At 35.9% G+C, this 16,186-nt stretch overlaps 4 protein-coding genes across 4 annotated transcripts; 2 read left to right on the top strand and 2 right to left on the bottom strand.

Annotated features, from left to right (window-relative positions):
- Positions 529-1,996, top strand: LOC109718581. Its single transcript, XM_020244875.1, has 2 exons — positions 529-697; positions 1,497-1,996. The coding sequence occupies exons 1-2, from the start codon at positions 544-546 to the stop codon at positions 1,778-1,780; spliced, it is 438 nt and encodes a 145-aa protein (XP_020100464.1). The 5' UTR covers positions 529-543; the 3' UTR covers positions 1,781-1,996.
- Positions 2,603-4,034, bottom strand: LOC109718582 (60S ribosomal protein L18a-like protein). The gene is made up of 3 exons (XM_020244876.1): positions 3,878-4,034; positions 3,240-3,354; positions 2,603-2,863 (listed from the first exon to the last, which is right to left on the bottom strand). Exons 1-3 carry the CDS (start codon positions 4,009-4,011, stop codon positions 2,816-2,818), a joined length of 297 nt encoding a protein of 98 aa, XP_020100465.1. The 5' UTR covers positions 4,012-4,034; the 3' UTR covers positions 2,603-2,815.
- Positions 3,686-5,070, top strand: LOC109718466. The gene is made up of 2 exons (XM_020244722.1): positions 3,686-3,749; positions 3,857-5,070. The coding sequence occupies exons 1-2, from the start codon at positions 3,686-3,688 to the stop codon at positions 4,732-4,734; spliced, it is 942 nt and encodes a 313-aa protein (XP_020100311.1). The 3' UTR covers positions 4,735-5,070.
- On the bottom strand, positions 8,022-12,771 carry LOC109718566 (homogentisate 1,2-dioxygenase). The gene is made up of 9 exons (XM_020244856.1): positions 12,453-12,771; positions 11,687-11,917; positions 10,885-10,964; positions 10,087-10,254; positions 9,798-9,973; positions 9,094-9,163; positions 8,838-8,992; positions 8,676-8,759; positions 8,022-8,316 (listed from the first exon to the last, which is right to left on the bottom strand). Exons 1-9 carry the CDS (start codon positions 12,668-12,670, stop codon positions 8,095-8,097), a joined length of 1,404 nt encoding a protein of 467 aa, XP_020100445.1. The 5' UTR covers positions 12,671-12,771; the 3' UTR covers positions 8,022-8,094.

The following is a 16,186-nucleotide window of genomic DNA, read 5'->3' as shown; positions in this document are numbered from 1 at the left end:
TTTTTTGGATAGAATTCATTTATATATTCTAGGTTTCATATAAATAAAATTCATTTATTACTTTTATTAATTGTTTTTAAAAAAAAATCAAAAGAGGTTCTTTAAGCTTCTTTATCCGAAAAAATTTACTATATAATACTTACACCATATCATTTATAATCAGTCAATCATATTTTTCTATTTGAAAAAAAATATAATAAAAATATTTCTTTAATAACCATAATGACACAGGCAAACTAAAAAAATAATCTAATTGATCGAGAGTGACATATTAGTAATATAAATACGCATTCTAGATCTTTTTTGTTCTGACGAGTAAAAATCACACAGAACAAAAGTGAAAAATATAAATTAATAATAATAATAATAATAATAATAATAACTCTTTTTCCAAACTCGCATTGTTCTCACTGTTCCAAGACAACCAAAAGCAAACTCCCACACGCACAAAAAAAAAAAAAAAAAAAAAAAAAAAAAAAAAAAAGGGGGGTGCGGGGGAAGAGCAGAAATCTTGTGATTCGGGAGGGAGGGAGGGAGGGGGGAATGGATTCTGCTGCGGCGACGACGGCGGCGGTGGTGGTGCTGGCGGTGCTGTGTGGCGGCGGCGCGGAGGCGTGGACGGGGGAGATCCGCGGGCGGGTCGTCTGCGACGTCTGCGCCGACGCCGCCATCGGACCCGAAGATCACGTCTTGGAAGGTAGTAAATAGTCCGCCTTCAGGACTCCTCTTTCGTTTGTAAAACTTTTTGCTGGAATGGTTTTGGGATTTGAGATGCCGTCGTCGATCTCTTGCCTAGATCTAAATCTAAATCTAAATTTTCGATGCTAGAGAGAGAGAGAGAGAGAGTTTTGCATCTGAATTCAGTAATGAATGCAAATTTATTTTTAGCAATCTCTTAGATTGGAAAACGACCTTTCTAATCCCCCCTCAATCAGCATAGTTTATCCTTGAATCAAAAGAAAAAAATAAAAAAGAAAAAAAGAAGAAGAAGAAGAAGAAGGCTTTGCTGTATAATGCGAATCTCTCTCTTTTTGTGATAATATATCTTGATATTACAATCGCTATTATATGCTGAACCAGATACTAGGTTTCATTCTGTTTTTGTTTTGTCAAAATCATTGTTTATAAATTTAATAGGGTTTAGTTTGCGAGAATCCAGTTACGGAGCGCAATCCCCTCTTACTCAACTTTAGTAAATCCATCTGTGCTACATTTCCCCAAGCTTGCAGAAACAGGAACTGCGAATAGGAATGGTAACACATCTCTTTGGAAGGTCTCAGGAACTACGAAATAAGTTAAGTAGAAGTACACCCTTAGATAGTTCACAAACTGTCCTTGACAACCACCATTGCATAACACTTTGTAAAATTCAAAGTCATACAATGATGTATAGATCGTCGAAGCATGTAATGTAATGCATCGTCTTCTATTTTGGTCACTAGATTGTTTAATGCTTGCGAGTGAAAACATTTTTGAATACTCGCCCCTCCGAACAGGTGCTGAGGTTGCCGTTCTTTGCATAACCAAATCCGGCGAGGTTCTCAATTATCAAGCGTTCACCGACTCGAAAGGCGTCTATACGGTAGCGGAGACCATGCCCGAGAGCGATAGGTGGGAGTCGTGCCTGGCGAGACCCATCAGCAGCTTCCATGATCGCTGTGCTAAACGGGGAGACTCGCATTCGGGCGTCAAGTTCACTTACAACCGCCCTTCGGGCCATTCTCACACCGTCAAGCCTTTCCTCTACAAGCCCACCTCCGTTCCGGTCTATTGCAGCTGATCAGCATATGGTAAACATATTTAAAGTTACATATGATGATGCACTGAATGTTATATGTTCGAAACTCGTATAGTAATTGAAAGAAGAAAACAGAAACCGAAACTGTGTAGTGAAATTCGAAGTTTGTTTTTTCTCTGTCATGAATTGAGAAACCGATAAGTGGAATGTGTGTAATATTTGTTCTATGAGCATCATCTTCTCGGCGATTCATGGCTACGGTAGAGCTTGATCTGGTTTGGTGAAGAATTATATGCATAGATAATTTCTCTAATCCTCTCTTTTAAGTTACTGTGCTGCTCCAAGATTTCCGAGAACAAGGTGAATTTAATGGTTGTTGTTACAATATTAGATCCTTTAAAAAATTGAGATAATTTATGTTTGGTACTTAGTTTGATCAAGGCTCTCAACAAATCTACTACATGTAACTTACAACCAGATCCTAAAGTCCTGTTCAGATGTAAGATTTTAATTTTTTTTAAATTTTTTTATTTTCTTGTTTTTGATGCACCGCATGCTTTGAAACCAGCAGTTGAGGGCTCATGAGAGTTCTGAGAAAACTAATTAGCTTATCCTGTGCAAAATTGTAGTTATAAGCATCTTTTCGTACTCCCGACAAACAATTATTGCGTGCGCAGTGCTCGCTGAGTAAATGAAAGAGATATACTCGAGTTAATATCCATGCATCCAAACAAGCCCTGAATGCCTGCTTATATGTGGGAACAAATTACAACATCAGAAACTCGCATTTTCTGATATACATTTCTGCAGTATTCGATGCGGATCGATATATTATACAACGTGTAGAAAGAACGAATCACCAGATAACAGCAAAAACAATAGAGAAGATGTTTACTAGAGTGAAAGCAAAGCAATTTCCGTGTCAATACAACTCAACAATCAGTCAAATAGGGCATTCCTTGGTTCGCTTAATTCATTGATTAACAATAGCACACACTCAATGAATATAAAATATTAACAAAGAACGTCCTGGTGAACCACATTGACGAGGATTCATCGATACATCACCAGATCGAGTTACAACCTAAAAGCATTGAGAAATATGGGAATAAGTGCCAGAAGCGCCTGCAAAGAAGAAACCGATTGGGTCAGATTCAGTAACTAAAATAGGTCGCGCTGTACGTTTCCGTAGACAGAGGAGAAGCGCACAACAACTTCCGAACACAAGTTAAATAGGGCGAGTTTCTCTATCTAGATGTCAATGGAATTCTTGAATTAAAGCGGTCTGGTTCTTTTTGTTCCTTTCCTTTTCTTTTCTTTCCTGTGATCAAGCATTCGTAACATGACGAACAAAAAGGAACCAGTAACCAACGATTTATCGGATTTAATTTCGAAATGTATGAAAGCAAGCAGCCCTTAAGATTCATGAAGTGCGAAATTAAGACAAGATAACAAGAGCGAAGAAAAAAAGTATGAATTTGGATTCGGGTTAGATACTTGCCGCCACTGTACATGCGATCAGTCCGGGTTTCTCTCTGTAGTCTAAAGCGACAAAGAATAGTATAAAAGCGCCGAGATACCAGGGAATAGCGGCGAGAAGGAAACCTGAACAAAACCTTCATTGAAAGAGAAAACCTGTTTCAGCAACACAATGTATCGAATACTCGCGGGGAGAAGCAATTTCTCATTCAAAGGATGGAAAATACGAAGCAAGCAATGAAGTGATTTATGTAGCATAAGGATGTTGCCGTCTGCATTGTTAGAATTTTGGGTTTTGACCATGAATTGCTCGTTCATGAATGAGTTTGGATCACTGTGGATCGTGCTTTGATCTAAATTCCACCGGAAACTTCAGTCCAAAACCAAATTCAGACAATTTTATTTATTTATTTTTTATTTTTTATCTTCGGTCGAGTTTAGGTCACCAGCCGGCGCAAACAAGCACAGATGGATCAAAACCTAGTTGGCATTCTGGAGTGGAATTTCCCCAAAGAGATCAGTCTAAACTTCAGTAATTTTCAGATTCTCGACGTGCGATCGGCGCAGCATTACAATTACAGCAGCTCAAACAAAGCAGAATCTATAAGTGAAGATGAATGTTTTCAAATTGGGATTCAGGATTCAGAAATGAGGACTCACAAGGCCCAGCCGACGCCGATGCCGCAGAAGGGCAAGGAAGGCTCCATCAAGGGGATCCCCTCAACCAACCCCTGGTACTGAGCAGCAGCAACAGAAGCAGCAGCAGCAGGAGCAGCACCAGCAACAACAACCATAGTAGCCTCTCTGTTTCACTAGATGATTTAGTGATAGAAGCGAGATCTGATGCTAAGAAGAAGGCGGAATTGGCCTCCTTTGCGATGAATAATGCCTTCAATAAGGCTGCGATGGCGAAGCACGCAGCCGATCGGGCAAAGGCGGCGCTGCGCGTGGTCCTCGGGAATTCGCCCAATGAGCTGAAGGCGAACGGTGATTCGGCGATCCCCGATGAGGAGCTGGCTCTCCAGCTGCATCTGGCCATGAATGGATCGGAGAGGATTTCGAGGAATTCGGTTACTGACAAGAGAAAGCGACGGAAAAATGGTGAATTAAGTAGTAATTCAAGGTTCGGGAAAGGTGAGATGTGTGAAGAAAATAAGTTTCCCTTTGATGGAACTGAGGGGAGGGAGCTCAAAAGCAATTTGGGTATGAATTCTAGTTCTATCGGAACAAAGAAGAAGAAAAAGGAGATAATCAGGTATACTAAGAGAAGGCCTTTGGAAATGGGGCAGGGATATTGTCCTGCTTCTCGCAAGGAAGAGCTTGTTGATCCAAACTGCATTGTTCTCGCATTGGAATGTGAGAGAAATGGCGGAGCGCAGGCCTCAGAATCGGAACAAATTGACAATGCTCCTGATCGCCGGTATTTGAAGAAATACAGCAAGAAGAAGTCAACTGTTAAAGAAGTCTCTCCTGATGACGATGGTCCGGTTGCTGTTTCGAATAATGGAAGCGGATAAATCGTTCTGAGTCATCTATAACCTCCACCTAATGTTACTCTGCAACAGCTCCCCTGTCTTTGTCCTCAGTTGCAAGTGGATAACTACACAGTTCGGTTCATGAAAAGAAAAAGGTAGAGAAGGTAATAATTTATACTGATATTTTATATAATGTTGATTTTTTTTTGTTATTCTTAGTGGATGCTATATGAAACTTGCTGAAATGGAGCGAAACAGGGTTTTGTTTGGACGCTAAATTCAATATGTATACTTTTAGGCCATTTTTGAACTATATTTAGAGGTTCTCTTAGCAATATTTTGATGGCACTTTGATTGTAGTGCCTTGTTACTATAGGTTTAGCATCCATGTATAACTAATGTNTTTTTTAACTTTAGAATTTTATTTGTTGCATTATTATAATTTATATGCAAACAAATAATATAATTTTTTAAAATTTTATTTTATAATTATACATATATATAATTATATACATATATAATTATATTAATTTTTATTTATTATAATTTATTATTCACTATAAGTTATAAAATAGACAATAATATCACTTTGGAGGTAAGTATACCGGGGGTGGAGAGCTACACTTTTTACGTCATCTACTTCCTACCAAACAAATAACAGAACTCGCAGAACTGCACTTTCACCCCAAGTCTACTTACGTTGAAACAAACATGCCCTATACGAATATGGTTTTGAATACGGACATAAAATACGAGAAAATCTGTTGGATTTGACCTGGGATATAAATTTTTGTCTATATCCAATACGAATTCGAACTTGATCTGAGCCCTAATTAATTTTATATTATATATATATATATATATATATATATATGATTAAGAGAAATAATTGTTTCGGATTCGTGGGTTAGGATTTCGAATTTTTAGTAGGATATGAGTTTGGATATGAATTTTTAAATTCTGGCAAATACATGTTCTAATTTGAATTTTGGGTTTGATAGTTAGGTTAGGATTTGAATTTTTAAAAATCCGTCCTAAATCCAATCCGTTGGCTTGCCTAGTTAATGAAGGTAGGCAGTTAGGACGGTAGTTTTATTGTGAAATGCTTTGGATACCTCACTTTTAAGCATCCTCACAATATAATTTAAGATGTAATAATGGCATTGTCACGTCATCAACCATATTACAGAAAACAATTGGGAATACCACTGACCGGCTCTAGCGCAAGTGGCAAAAGATTTGGTGGTTGGTACTCGAGATTTTCAAATTCAAATCCTAGTTGATTCACATCTTATGCTATATATTATAAAATAAAATCAGGATAAAATATATTTTAATCGGCTCATTAAGATATACATAATGTAATGTTATCTACTAAAACAAACAAATTATTTTTTTGTCATAATCTTTTTATCATACATAACACAATTTTTTCGTAATTTTAAATAGATGCTAAGTCAATAAAAAAACGTAGTTGCAATCTTGTGATATTACCATTCTAGGATTGAAACTACTTCTTTGGGATTTTTAGTATAAATAAAATAATAATAAAACAAATGTGAGTAAGTTCGTCATTTGAAGGTGATACCATGAGATTACAGCTCACTGTTGATTGTAGACTTAGCATTACTGGGCATGGTATATATATATATAGACCTTGATATGTATCATGAATAAGACAGTGGAATAATGGTTCCCAACTCGAATTGTTTTTTTTTTTTTTTTTTTTTTTTTTTTTTTTTTTTTTTTTTGAGAGAGAGAGAGAGAGAGAGATATGTAGCACGCTGCCCGCTTCGTTTATTTCATTTTGAAATAAACTTAGATAGAAATGTGAATCAATTAGGATTCGAACTTGGGTCTCGGGTACCGACCACCAAGTCCTAAAGCTTTGTATACATAGTCTCCCAATCTAAATAAAGTATAAAAAAAAAAAATTGCAGATCTGAACAACCTACACCAAATAATACTAGATTGCTTCATTTCAAGGTAAATTAATTTTTTGTTACTGATCTTTTTCTTTGAACAAGAAATTTTTTTTGGAACAAGGTATCTGATATTTAATGACCTTAAATTTTCGAAGAGGTTTTCTTTTCTTTTTTTTTTTTTCAATTTTTGGAACAAGGTATCTGATATTTAATGACCTTAAATTTTCGAAGAGGTTTTCTTTTCTTTTTTTTTTTTTCAATTTTTGGAACAAGGTATCTGATATTTCTCCTCGTTCTCTTCCAGCAAATGTACAGTTGTAATTAATAGGGACAAACGTGACGTTGTAATAATAAATGATAGTAAATTTACGTGGGATCAACAAATAAAAAACGTATATGCATACGGAAATTAATTTAAAGCTGGGCCACAAGGGTTTCATTGTCAACCAAATCAAATTTGATAATAAAATTTTCAACTCAATGATCAATACTGTCAAATATAATCAAAAGTACTTGCCATATTTATAAATTTTCACTTTTTTTTTTTTTTGAGAGAGATAGGTAACACGCTATCCGCTTGGTTTATTTCATTTAGAAATAAACTTAGCTATAAATATAAATCAACTAGGATTCGAACTTAAAATCTCGGATACCAACCACCAAGTCCTTTACCACCTCGGGTACCGCTTCGTTTATTTCATTTAGAAATAAATTTTCTCATATTGATTTATTAATTTATAGTGTTACAGAGATAAATGAAAAGGCTAGAATGTAAGATTTATACCTACATCCTAGATATACAGCATTGCTCTAAATAGAATGATAAGATCCAGCTTTTATATTTTGAAAGGTCTAAAAAATTCAAACATTGTGAAATAACCGTTGTACTCTAAAAACTTAAGCTGTTAGAGAATGGTGTTTAAATATTTTTATATTTAACACTCTCCCTCACGTCTGGACTCGAGACTTTTTAATAGGTCCATGACGTAGGCTTGAATTAAATGGGAGAAAAATTAATATACTAGGAGTCTGACGTAACTCGAACTCAGAACCTCCTGCTCTGATACCATGTGAAACAACCGTTGTACTCTAAAAACTCGAGACTTTTTAGAGTACAACGGTTGTTTCACATTTTTATATTTAACAAACATGCTTAAAAAGTTAAAGCGCTCTCGAATATTTTAAACCTTTGAACCTAAGCCTAGTTAATACTAGTCTACTTGCAGATACGTTCACAAGCATAAAGAGATGCACATTCGAGCAGTAATTTATTTACAAGCACATTATTCCCATCTGATAGTTTAAAGCTATACTTTATTGTACAACACATGCACCTCATTATTCAACATGCCGTCTAAATGTGTTAAATCAACATCTTTATTCCGTCGAGAGTATAAGAGTATAACACCACCCGGCTTTTGAATATTTACGAGGTTAATTAAGAAAATAGCGATGCTCGACATCACCACTTGAACACCTAACTGTCCTCGTCAGCGTTTCCGTTATCCATCATTGTTTCCCCGCGATTGCATGAGAAGTGCGATCTTAGTCCGATCCAGCACTGATAGTAGTCGTGATCGAGGTAGGGAGATTCAAGAGCCCATCGGCAGACGCGCGGGATGAGCGAAGACTCGAACATAAATGCCAGTGTTTCACGGATCCTGAACGGTTCGGTGACCTCTCCAGGAGCAACTGTCGCCTGTCATGCGATACAATTGACCACGAAATGATTGATCATGATGAAGATTAGTGAAGTACGAGTTTTGGCCTGGTTTCTGAAATAGTTTCTCTATACTAAATAGCAGAAGCTTCTAGAAGCAAGGCTGTGAGAAGCTATAATAAGCTTTTTGATCCTTAAAAAGCAATAGTTCAGAGTTGAAGCTTATATTACCGCTGCAACGAGAAAATGCCAAGGTTTTTACAACAGCTTCTAGTGCTTCTTTAAACAGCTCAACTAAAATAGAGTTTCTACAGAAACTGTAGCTGAGAAAACAGGCCCCATATAGAAGAATGAAATGCAAGCAAGGCGATTATCTAGATTCTAGAGTTAATTATAACCTCATAAGTCTTAGTGTCAGGTCCATGTGGTGTCATGCAGCTGTGAAGACTAGCACCTCCAGGGAGAAAACCATCAGCTTTAGCCTACACAAACAAAAGCGAATAAGAAATACCCCCACAATATATAAGAGTGAACATCTTGAAGAAGTCGATATATTATACCTCATATACACCGTGAATCAAACCCATAAATTCACTCATGCAGTTGCGGTGATAGTATGGGGGGCGGAAGGTGTTCTCCGCCACAATCCATCGAGGAGGAAAGATCACAAAGTCGAGCAATGCAACACCGGGCTTATCGGTGGGTGCTGTCAATACTGCAATGGAGAAAAAGAAAAAGAATAATAATCAGCGTTATTATTTCTAAGATAAACAAATTTTAAAAAATGAAGAAAGAAGAGCCCTGAAGAGCATTCACCTGTGTTTATCGAAGGGTCCCCGTGATCAAACAAAACAGTGTTAAATGGGCAAAACTTACTCAGGTCGTACTGGAAAATAAGTAAAGCAGAGAATTATTAACGAAATAGAGGCAGAATATATAGCAGTGCTATTTATATCATTTGGTCTTGCATGAGTGAAAATAAAAATGTCACAGTGTTGAATGAACAGAAAGGAAAAATTCTGCGATGATGTTGGAATATACATTTGGTCACTATGTTGTTCTACATACTTTTCTTTTTCGGTATTCCTGTAATCGATGCCAAAAGCAGCTACTTTCTTTGTTATAGCATCCCTTCACAATGTACAAAACCAACCTTGTTTATTAGCTTGCAAATCAGTTTCTGCTCATGGGCTCAGTGCAACCTTGTCATCCAAATTTCACTCACTTTTGAATGAGCCTATTGTTCAGCTATATAATATTAGACTATAAGCCTCTTATTGCAGGGCCCTTAATTCTTGATCTTTTTCAGTGACAGTGCTTCTCATGTACTTTTTTTCATGCTAATAGTGGCATTTTTTTTCAACTTGAATCATAAAATTGATGATGTGATTAAAACAATTCAACCTAGTTCTAACAAATATGTAGTTGTTCCACAACAATAAATGTCAATGTAGGGATTTACAGTAGCAGGGAAAGCAGAGAGTCGATTAACACCTAGAATTTATAAATCCATTGATTACCTTGTATGGTACATAATTCCCGTGCCATGCAACCACGTTGAAAGGAGAGAAATCTTGTACGGCGGTGAACAGCTCGCCACCAAACTTCTGCACTATTGTGTATCCAGGATGAGTAGTCTGTTCAAAGCAAGCTCGGGGAACGAGGAAATCCCTTGCTGAAGCCAGACCATTGGCACCTAAGCAACATGTTCATCAAATGTCTTAGAAATTGTAGTGTGTTACAAAAAAAGAAAAAGATTGTTTTTTTTTCCTTCTTTCAAAAAGGTTTAAACATGACTAAAGCTCATACCAATTGGCCCAAGATCAGGAAGTTGGAAATGAGTGCCGAATATTTCAGCAACATAACCGCGTGAAGGGCCATCAGGCAAAGCGACGGAGAAACGAAATCCTTGTGGGATAATGACTATCTCGCCAGGTGACACTTGCAGTTTCCCACACTCAGTTGTGATCAACAGCTCTGGACTTGATAAGAAAATAATAAATTTGGTGAAAAGATGAAGATGTTAATTTGTGAAGTAATAATGAAATCTCTATCATAACCTGGCAAGTCTACAAAAGAAATGAACTGGAATAATACATTGATACAATGATAGAACTAAGAGAAAATAATAAAGGAATCAATCCTCTACTATAAATCTTTGCATGGCACCACCTAAGGGTGTGCACACTGAACTTAATTGATATGTAGTAGCAAACAAGCAAGAAAGTTATTACGGTAACCTCCTCGTATGCAACAAACATTTGACTATGCACCTCAGTGCTTATTTGCTTTACTGGATCTCTACTTACGAAACACATTACAAGGAGTTGGGTTGTACGGCATCTAACAACATTCTATCAAGTGCATATTGTTCTCTCTAATTTTGAAAAATTTCCCAATGAAAGAAAGAGTGAAATGAATCTCTCATTGTAGCGATTCCTAATAACTTTTTTATCATACTATCCAAAGGGTGTTAGGCCATAATCATCAAGAGCATGTAAGCAAATTTCAGTCCATAATATTTTAGCTACGATAAGTTGATGAACATGAAGTTTTTGATATACCAAAGAGGATAAAAAGGATAGAAAGTAAGCCAGGAACACTTACTTCCTTTTTGAGGAACTATAAGAAAATCACCATCGGCGTTGCAAAAGGCGCAACCATCCATCGACTTGTTAGCAGCATACCTTCAAATGTGCACTATAGTCATAGATCAAAAAGTAAATAAAGAAACAGCAAATTCTAATACTACATGATACATATTGTTACTGAACTAATACAATTACAATTATTAGGCATTACCAGAAGTGGGCAGTCCGAAGGAAAAACGAAGCTGGTGATGCTAGAATAGAGAGAGTATAAAAGACGTCAATTTAAAAAATTCAGATGGTATCATTTTTGAGCTTTTTGGGTGAATATATATATATTACAGGAAATCGAATACTGAAATAAACATACCTTATAGATGAATGGAATAAGAGAAAACGAGAACTACTCAAATAACATTATTTGCAGAGATGCTTGGAAACAAGTAATCAGGAGGAAGCAAGCATTTTCGTTCTTCTAAAAGTGTTATATCTATATTTATGGTAACAAAACAGTAGAATTCTTTCTCATGTGAAGTATTTTAAAAAAAATGTCTGCATATGTCAGTGTTATCAAATTCCGAACCATATAATGTCATCTGCACAGAAAGTTTCAATTTTTAGCACAAATCTCACATCAGCTGCTCAATAATCACTTTTCCCGAAAGCCAACTCACTCACTCTACAGCACAATCCTTATTTTATCTATAAGAGTAGCTTGAACTTTAACAGGAACGAGTTGCAAAATGCAATTACCAGCAACCTAAATCAATCCGATCAAATATAACCGACTAAAGGTCATAAACATAAAGAGATCGAGTTACATGTGAATGGCAAATCCATGCCGAAGGAAGGAACTTCCCGCACCGCATACGGTGAACAACCCATCAACGAAATCCGTCGGCGAGTCAGGAACATCTACGGGCTTCCACCGCAACTGGGTCGGCGTAGCCGAGCTCGTCGACTGATCGAACTCGCTGACAAGGCGCTTATTGCCGGGAATCCGAGGGTGGAATGGTTCATGAGTAACAGAGGGCTTTATACGGTACAACCAACTGCATCAGAAGAAAGCGCAAAACACATTAAGTTCCAGGAACATTACGAGCAAAAACCATAGAACAAGAAAGAGCTTAAACTTTTTTGTTTCAAGATTTATTTCTCATCAGCTCATAGACAGTTACGGGCGCTGTTAAATCAACAACAATAAGCCGAAAAAGGGCAAGTTTGGCCGAGAGTTCGGTTTATCCAATCCAGGTCAAATAATACCGGAGTGGGATTATTGAATCCCTCTTGAACGAATTTCTACATAAATAACACTAGAAATAATAATCTCAATAACAATCTGAGTACATCCACAACATGCTTTAACAGGAGAAACAAAACAATCTATACTGGTGTGTACTAGCATATCTTTACTGGTCATTATTTATGCTGGTGTGTCCGTAATTTTATAAATTCATCGTGCTTGTGCTCTCTCACATTATCCGATGTGGGACTATTTGGGCGTATACCGTGTTATATGTATATATCCAGCAGCAAAACGAAGAAGATCCTAGAAATGGTATGAGGGAAGGCGGGGTTGGGGGTGACCTCCGGAGGTTGAGCTTGCGAGGGGAGGTGAAGGAGGAGCCGGAGATCTGCTCGGCGTAGAGGCCGTAGGGGCAGAGGAGCGGGCTGTTCTGCCCGCGCGGCAGCGCACCCCCGACCGCCTCCGATGCGAAGTGGTTGCCGAATCCCGACTGGTACTGCAACTCTCCGCCCCCCGCCGCCGACGACGACGACTTCTTCTCCTTCTTCTCCTCCTCCATCCGGAAGGAGAAGGGGAAGGGAAGGGGCTCTGAAGAAGAGAAGAAGCGATCGCAATATGCGCGTGTATTAGTGCGCAGGGGGTGGTTTGTTGTTTTTTTCTTTTTTTTTTTTTTTTTTTTTTTTTTTTTTTTTTTTTTTTTTTTTTTTTTGGTGTTTGGGAATATACTTTCTGTAGCTTGTTCCGTGTGGAGTTGGTAAAACTTGTAACGGAACCGGAAAGTTTTTGTCCACGTTTGGAACCTGCTACGGACAGACCCCCATTGTCCTGCCTGACGAGATAAGGATGCTGTGTTTGGGTTTATCTCCAGACTTACCTAAACAATAAAAAGTCAGGACGGTGTTTAATTTCTCTCTGGAGAAATTTTAGTTGTACGCCTCCAAAGAAGTGTAGAATGTATACTCAATCCATTCAGAAATAAAATATACTTTATTAGTGGCAAAAAGATTTAGTGGTTGATATTCAAGACCTAAGTTCGAATTCTAGTTGATTCATATTTCTAGCTAAATAAAATAAAGGAAGTGGGTAGCATGCTACCTTTCTCTCTAAAAAAAAAAATTTTCTCTGATACAGTTAATTTAGCATATGAGTTTTTGAAAAAGTACGGCTCTGAAATAGCAAGCCTCAATTAGGCTGATCCAAAAATTCAGTTGAGTTCGATAATTTTTACAAATTAGTGTGAGAAAATTTTAAATGGTAATAACTTTTTGCTCGTAGCGACAAGCTCCAATTCAGAAAACACTTTTCAAAATTTACGTGTCAAACATAAAAGCTGTTTTGGCTAAGTTAGGGATCCAAATTCAATTGTTCTGGTCTCTGTATTCATATTTCTAAATTATTTTTGAAAAAAATTGTATTATTTATTTTGAGTTTGATTATTTGGTTGTTTAAGATTCGATTAGATTTAGAAATATATTAGAATTTATTATATTCGTTTATAGTAGGATTTGTAAATCGACCCTATATATAGGTGTGGTGTTTAATTAATTGTCAAATTGATTAATAATATTTTTATTTTTGTTGAAAAATTTATTCTTGGTGTATCTCTTTTTTCTTTTTTCTTCCATTCTTTTTTTTTTTTTTGCATTTCTTTTCTCTCAACATAACTTAGACCTGTGTCAATAATTTAATGTTTAGGGCTATTTCGCCTCTTTTAATTTTAAACACATGGTTATGTCCACTCCACTCTGCGAGCCCCAACTCCGGACTATCACCACGCACACCTGGTTGCCCATCGCATTGTTCGTCAACATATCCAATGTTCCGGCAATACGAATCTTTTCTTTTTTTTTTATAGAAATAGATAGTACGCTTTCCACTTCGTTTATTTCATTTAGAAATAAACTTAGCTGGAAATGTGAATCAACATGGATTCGAACTTGGGTCTTGGATACCAACCACCAAACTCTTTGTCACTTGTTCCAGAGATGGTCGGTAATAGAACCCTCATTACATCATAGAGTAATGGTATCTATATACTCAAAAATAAATATAAATTTTACGCCCGGGTCAAAGGATCTATTTTTTGTTTTGACACTAATCTTATCATGTCACTATTTTTTTAATGCTCTACATATACAATTCAAAATAACCAATCATTTTAGCTTAGATTTGAGTTCGTTCCATCTATTTTTAGGAGTATTACTGTAGCTTACAGCTGATCCGAAATATTATTTCTATATATTATTAATGTATAATATAAAATTTTTTAATGCATATATATATATATATATATATATATATATATATTTTAAATGTCATATAAAATTGTCAGCAAATCAACGCTTTATAAAGGCAATAGTATGAGTACCTAGAGCTTTTTTTTTCTTTATTTCCGGGGCATCAAGTGTCCAAAGATCAATAAATGATACTAAAAGGAATACTCTTTTAAGTTGTACTAATATTTTTTTAAAAATTTGAATTTTTTATTATTTGTCTTCTAAACATTATAGGGTTCTTTACTGTTTCCTAATATTGGTTCTCTCTAGTCATTACAGTGTACCCCCCAAACAATATATAGCAACATAAAGGCGCCGCAAAAAAAGGCCAACAACTGTAATTAAGTGCACCTTATTTGTGGATGTATTTTTAATGCACATTTTAGTGGTACCACATAATTTTTAATAATTTTTATATTCCAAAAATTGATGAGACAAATAAAAAGATATCGATCTTTAGATGAGAAGGTATAAGTTTGACGAGACAAATAATGTGATACTCATTAATAGGAACAGATAAGGGTACAATAATTTTATATTTATAATTTATTATTATACTTTATAATAAATTTTTACAACAAAAATAAATATAAAATATAGAACAATAAAATAAAATTTTTAAATCATGAAATGGCTGAGTAAAAATTGCATTGAGCTCCATAAGAGCTAATTGAAGTTTATATTAAAATTTACATATTTTACCCTGGTTCCATTAATGGTCCAATTCACCAGCCCTTCTTGACAGAGTGAATAGCAAAAGCAGCATTATTAAGTACCCAACTACCGAGAACCGAAATCATACATGTGACTTTCACCAAAAAAAAAATGAAAAAAAAAAAAGGTGTGGGCCCACTATATTGGCAATTGATTGCATATATAGTGTCTATGAATTTATCGATTTATCGTATCTTTGCTTTTTAGCAGGAGCTCATTTGTATTTGAAATTTAATACGATAAGATGAGGCAGTAATGTTAGGAGAGGAGAAGAATTAGTGTCTATTCTCTTATGATGGAATCATGAAGTTTTATCTAAAATGTTAGAAATTTACCAAACTGATTTAGAAGAATTTTATGAATTATTTAAAGATTAATTTTGGTCTTTTTTTTGGTTAGATCAATTCCAGTAACGTGGAATTGGAGGCGAGATAAGCTCTTTCTGTTCCAAGAAGCCCTACATATAGAGATGTCAACGGTAAATGGTTTGACTAAATCTTCTTAAAATACTTAATAAATTTCTAATTAAAACCAGAAAAAAAACCAATCTAGTTAAGGTCATTGCACCTTAACCTCCGCTCTATTCGAGAAAGACAAGGTTCTTCGGGATGTATATCTCTACAGTTGCCCAGCCTAAGCCCCGCCTAAAAATTTTTAGGCTTGGGCGTGGGCTGAGGTCTGGGCTTTGAGCTTAGACTTGGGCTGTCTAAAATTTTTAGGTATAAGTTTGGGCTGGGGCTGTTTTTTAAACTTGGGCTTTGTCAATAAAACAAAAAGTTATAAAGTTTTATATAATATAATTTAGATTTAAAAATTTTATGTTTAAGTTTATATTGTAGTATATATATATATATATATATATATATATATATAAACTACAATATAAACTTAAACATAAAATTTTTAAATCTAAATTATATTATATAAAACTTTATAACTTTTTGTTTTATTGACAAAGCCCAAGTTTAAAAAACAGCCCCAGCCCAAACTTATACCTAAAAATTTTAGACAGCCCAAGTCTAAGCTCAAAGCCCAGACCTCAGCCCACGCCCAAGCCTAAAAATTTTTAGGCGGGGCTTAGGCTG

Source organism: Ananas comosus, linkage group 12 (genome assembly GCF_001540865.1).
Source record: "Ananas comosus cultivar F153 linkage group 12, ASM154086v1, whole genome shotgun sequence".
NCBI classification, from domain to species: domain Eukaryota; kingdom Viridiplantae; phylum Streptophyta; class Magnoliopsida; order Poales; family Bromeliaceae; genus Ananas; species Ananas comosus.
The sequence above is the reverse complement of the archived record's forward strand: the minus strand, read 5'-3'. Positions and strand labels throughout refer to the sequence as shown.

Bases quoted from the DNA above. Each gene is read 5' to 3' on its own strand.
- LOC109718581 (XM_020244875.1), top strand. From the start codon at position 544: ATGGATTCTGCTGCGGCGACGACGGCGGCGGTGGTGGTGCTGGCGGTG. The intron at 698-1,496 runs GTAGTAAATAGT...CCCTCCGAACAG, and splicing joins CGAAGATCACGTCTTGGAAG to GTGCTGAGGTTGCCGTTCTT.
- LOC109718466 (XM_020244722.1), top strand. From the start codon at position 3,686: ATGGATCAAAACCTAGTTGGCATTCTGGAGTGGAATTTCCCCAAAGAG. The intron at 3,750-3,856 runs GTAATTTTCAGA...ATTGGGATTCAG, and splicing joins AGAGATCAGTCTAAACTTCA to GATTCAGAAATGAGGACTCA.
- LOC109718582 (XM_020244876.1), bottom strand. From the start codon at position 4,011: ATGGTTGTTGTTGCTGGTGCTGCTCCTGCTGCTGCTGCTTCTGTTGCT. The intron at 3,355-3,877 runs GTGAGTCCTCAT...CTTTCAATGAAG, and splicing joins ATCGGCGTCGGCTGGGCCTT to GTTTTGTTCAGGTTTCCTTC. The intron at 2,864-3,239 runs GCAAGTATCTAA...TCTTCTTTGCAG, and splicing joins TGATCGCATGTACAGTGGCG to GCGCTTCTGGCACTTATTCC.
- LOC109718566 (XM_020244856.1), bottom strand. From the start codon at position 12,670: ATGGAGGAGGAGAAGAAGGAGAAGAAGTCGTCGTCGTCGGCGGCGGGG. The intron at 8,760-8,837 runs GTATAATATATC...TTGTTTGTGTAG, and splicing joins TGATTCACGGTGTATATGAG to GCTAAAGCTGATGGTTTTCT. The intron at 8,317-8,675 runs GTTATAATTAAC...ATCGCATGACAG, and splicing joins CTGACACTAAGACTTATGAG to GCGACAGTTGCTCCTGGAGA.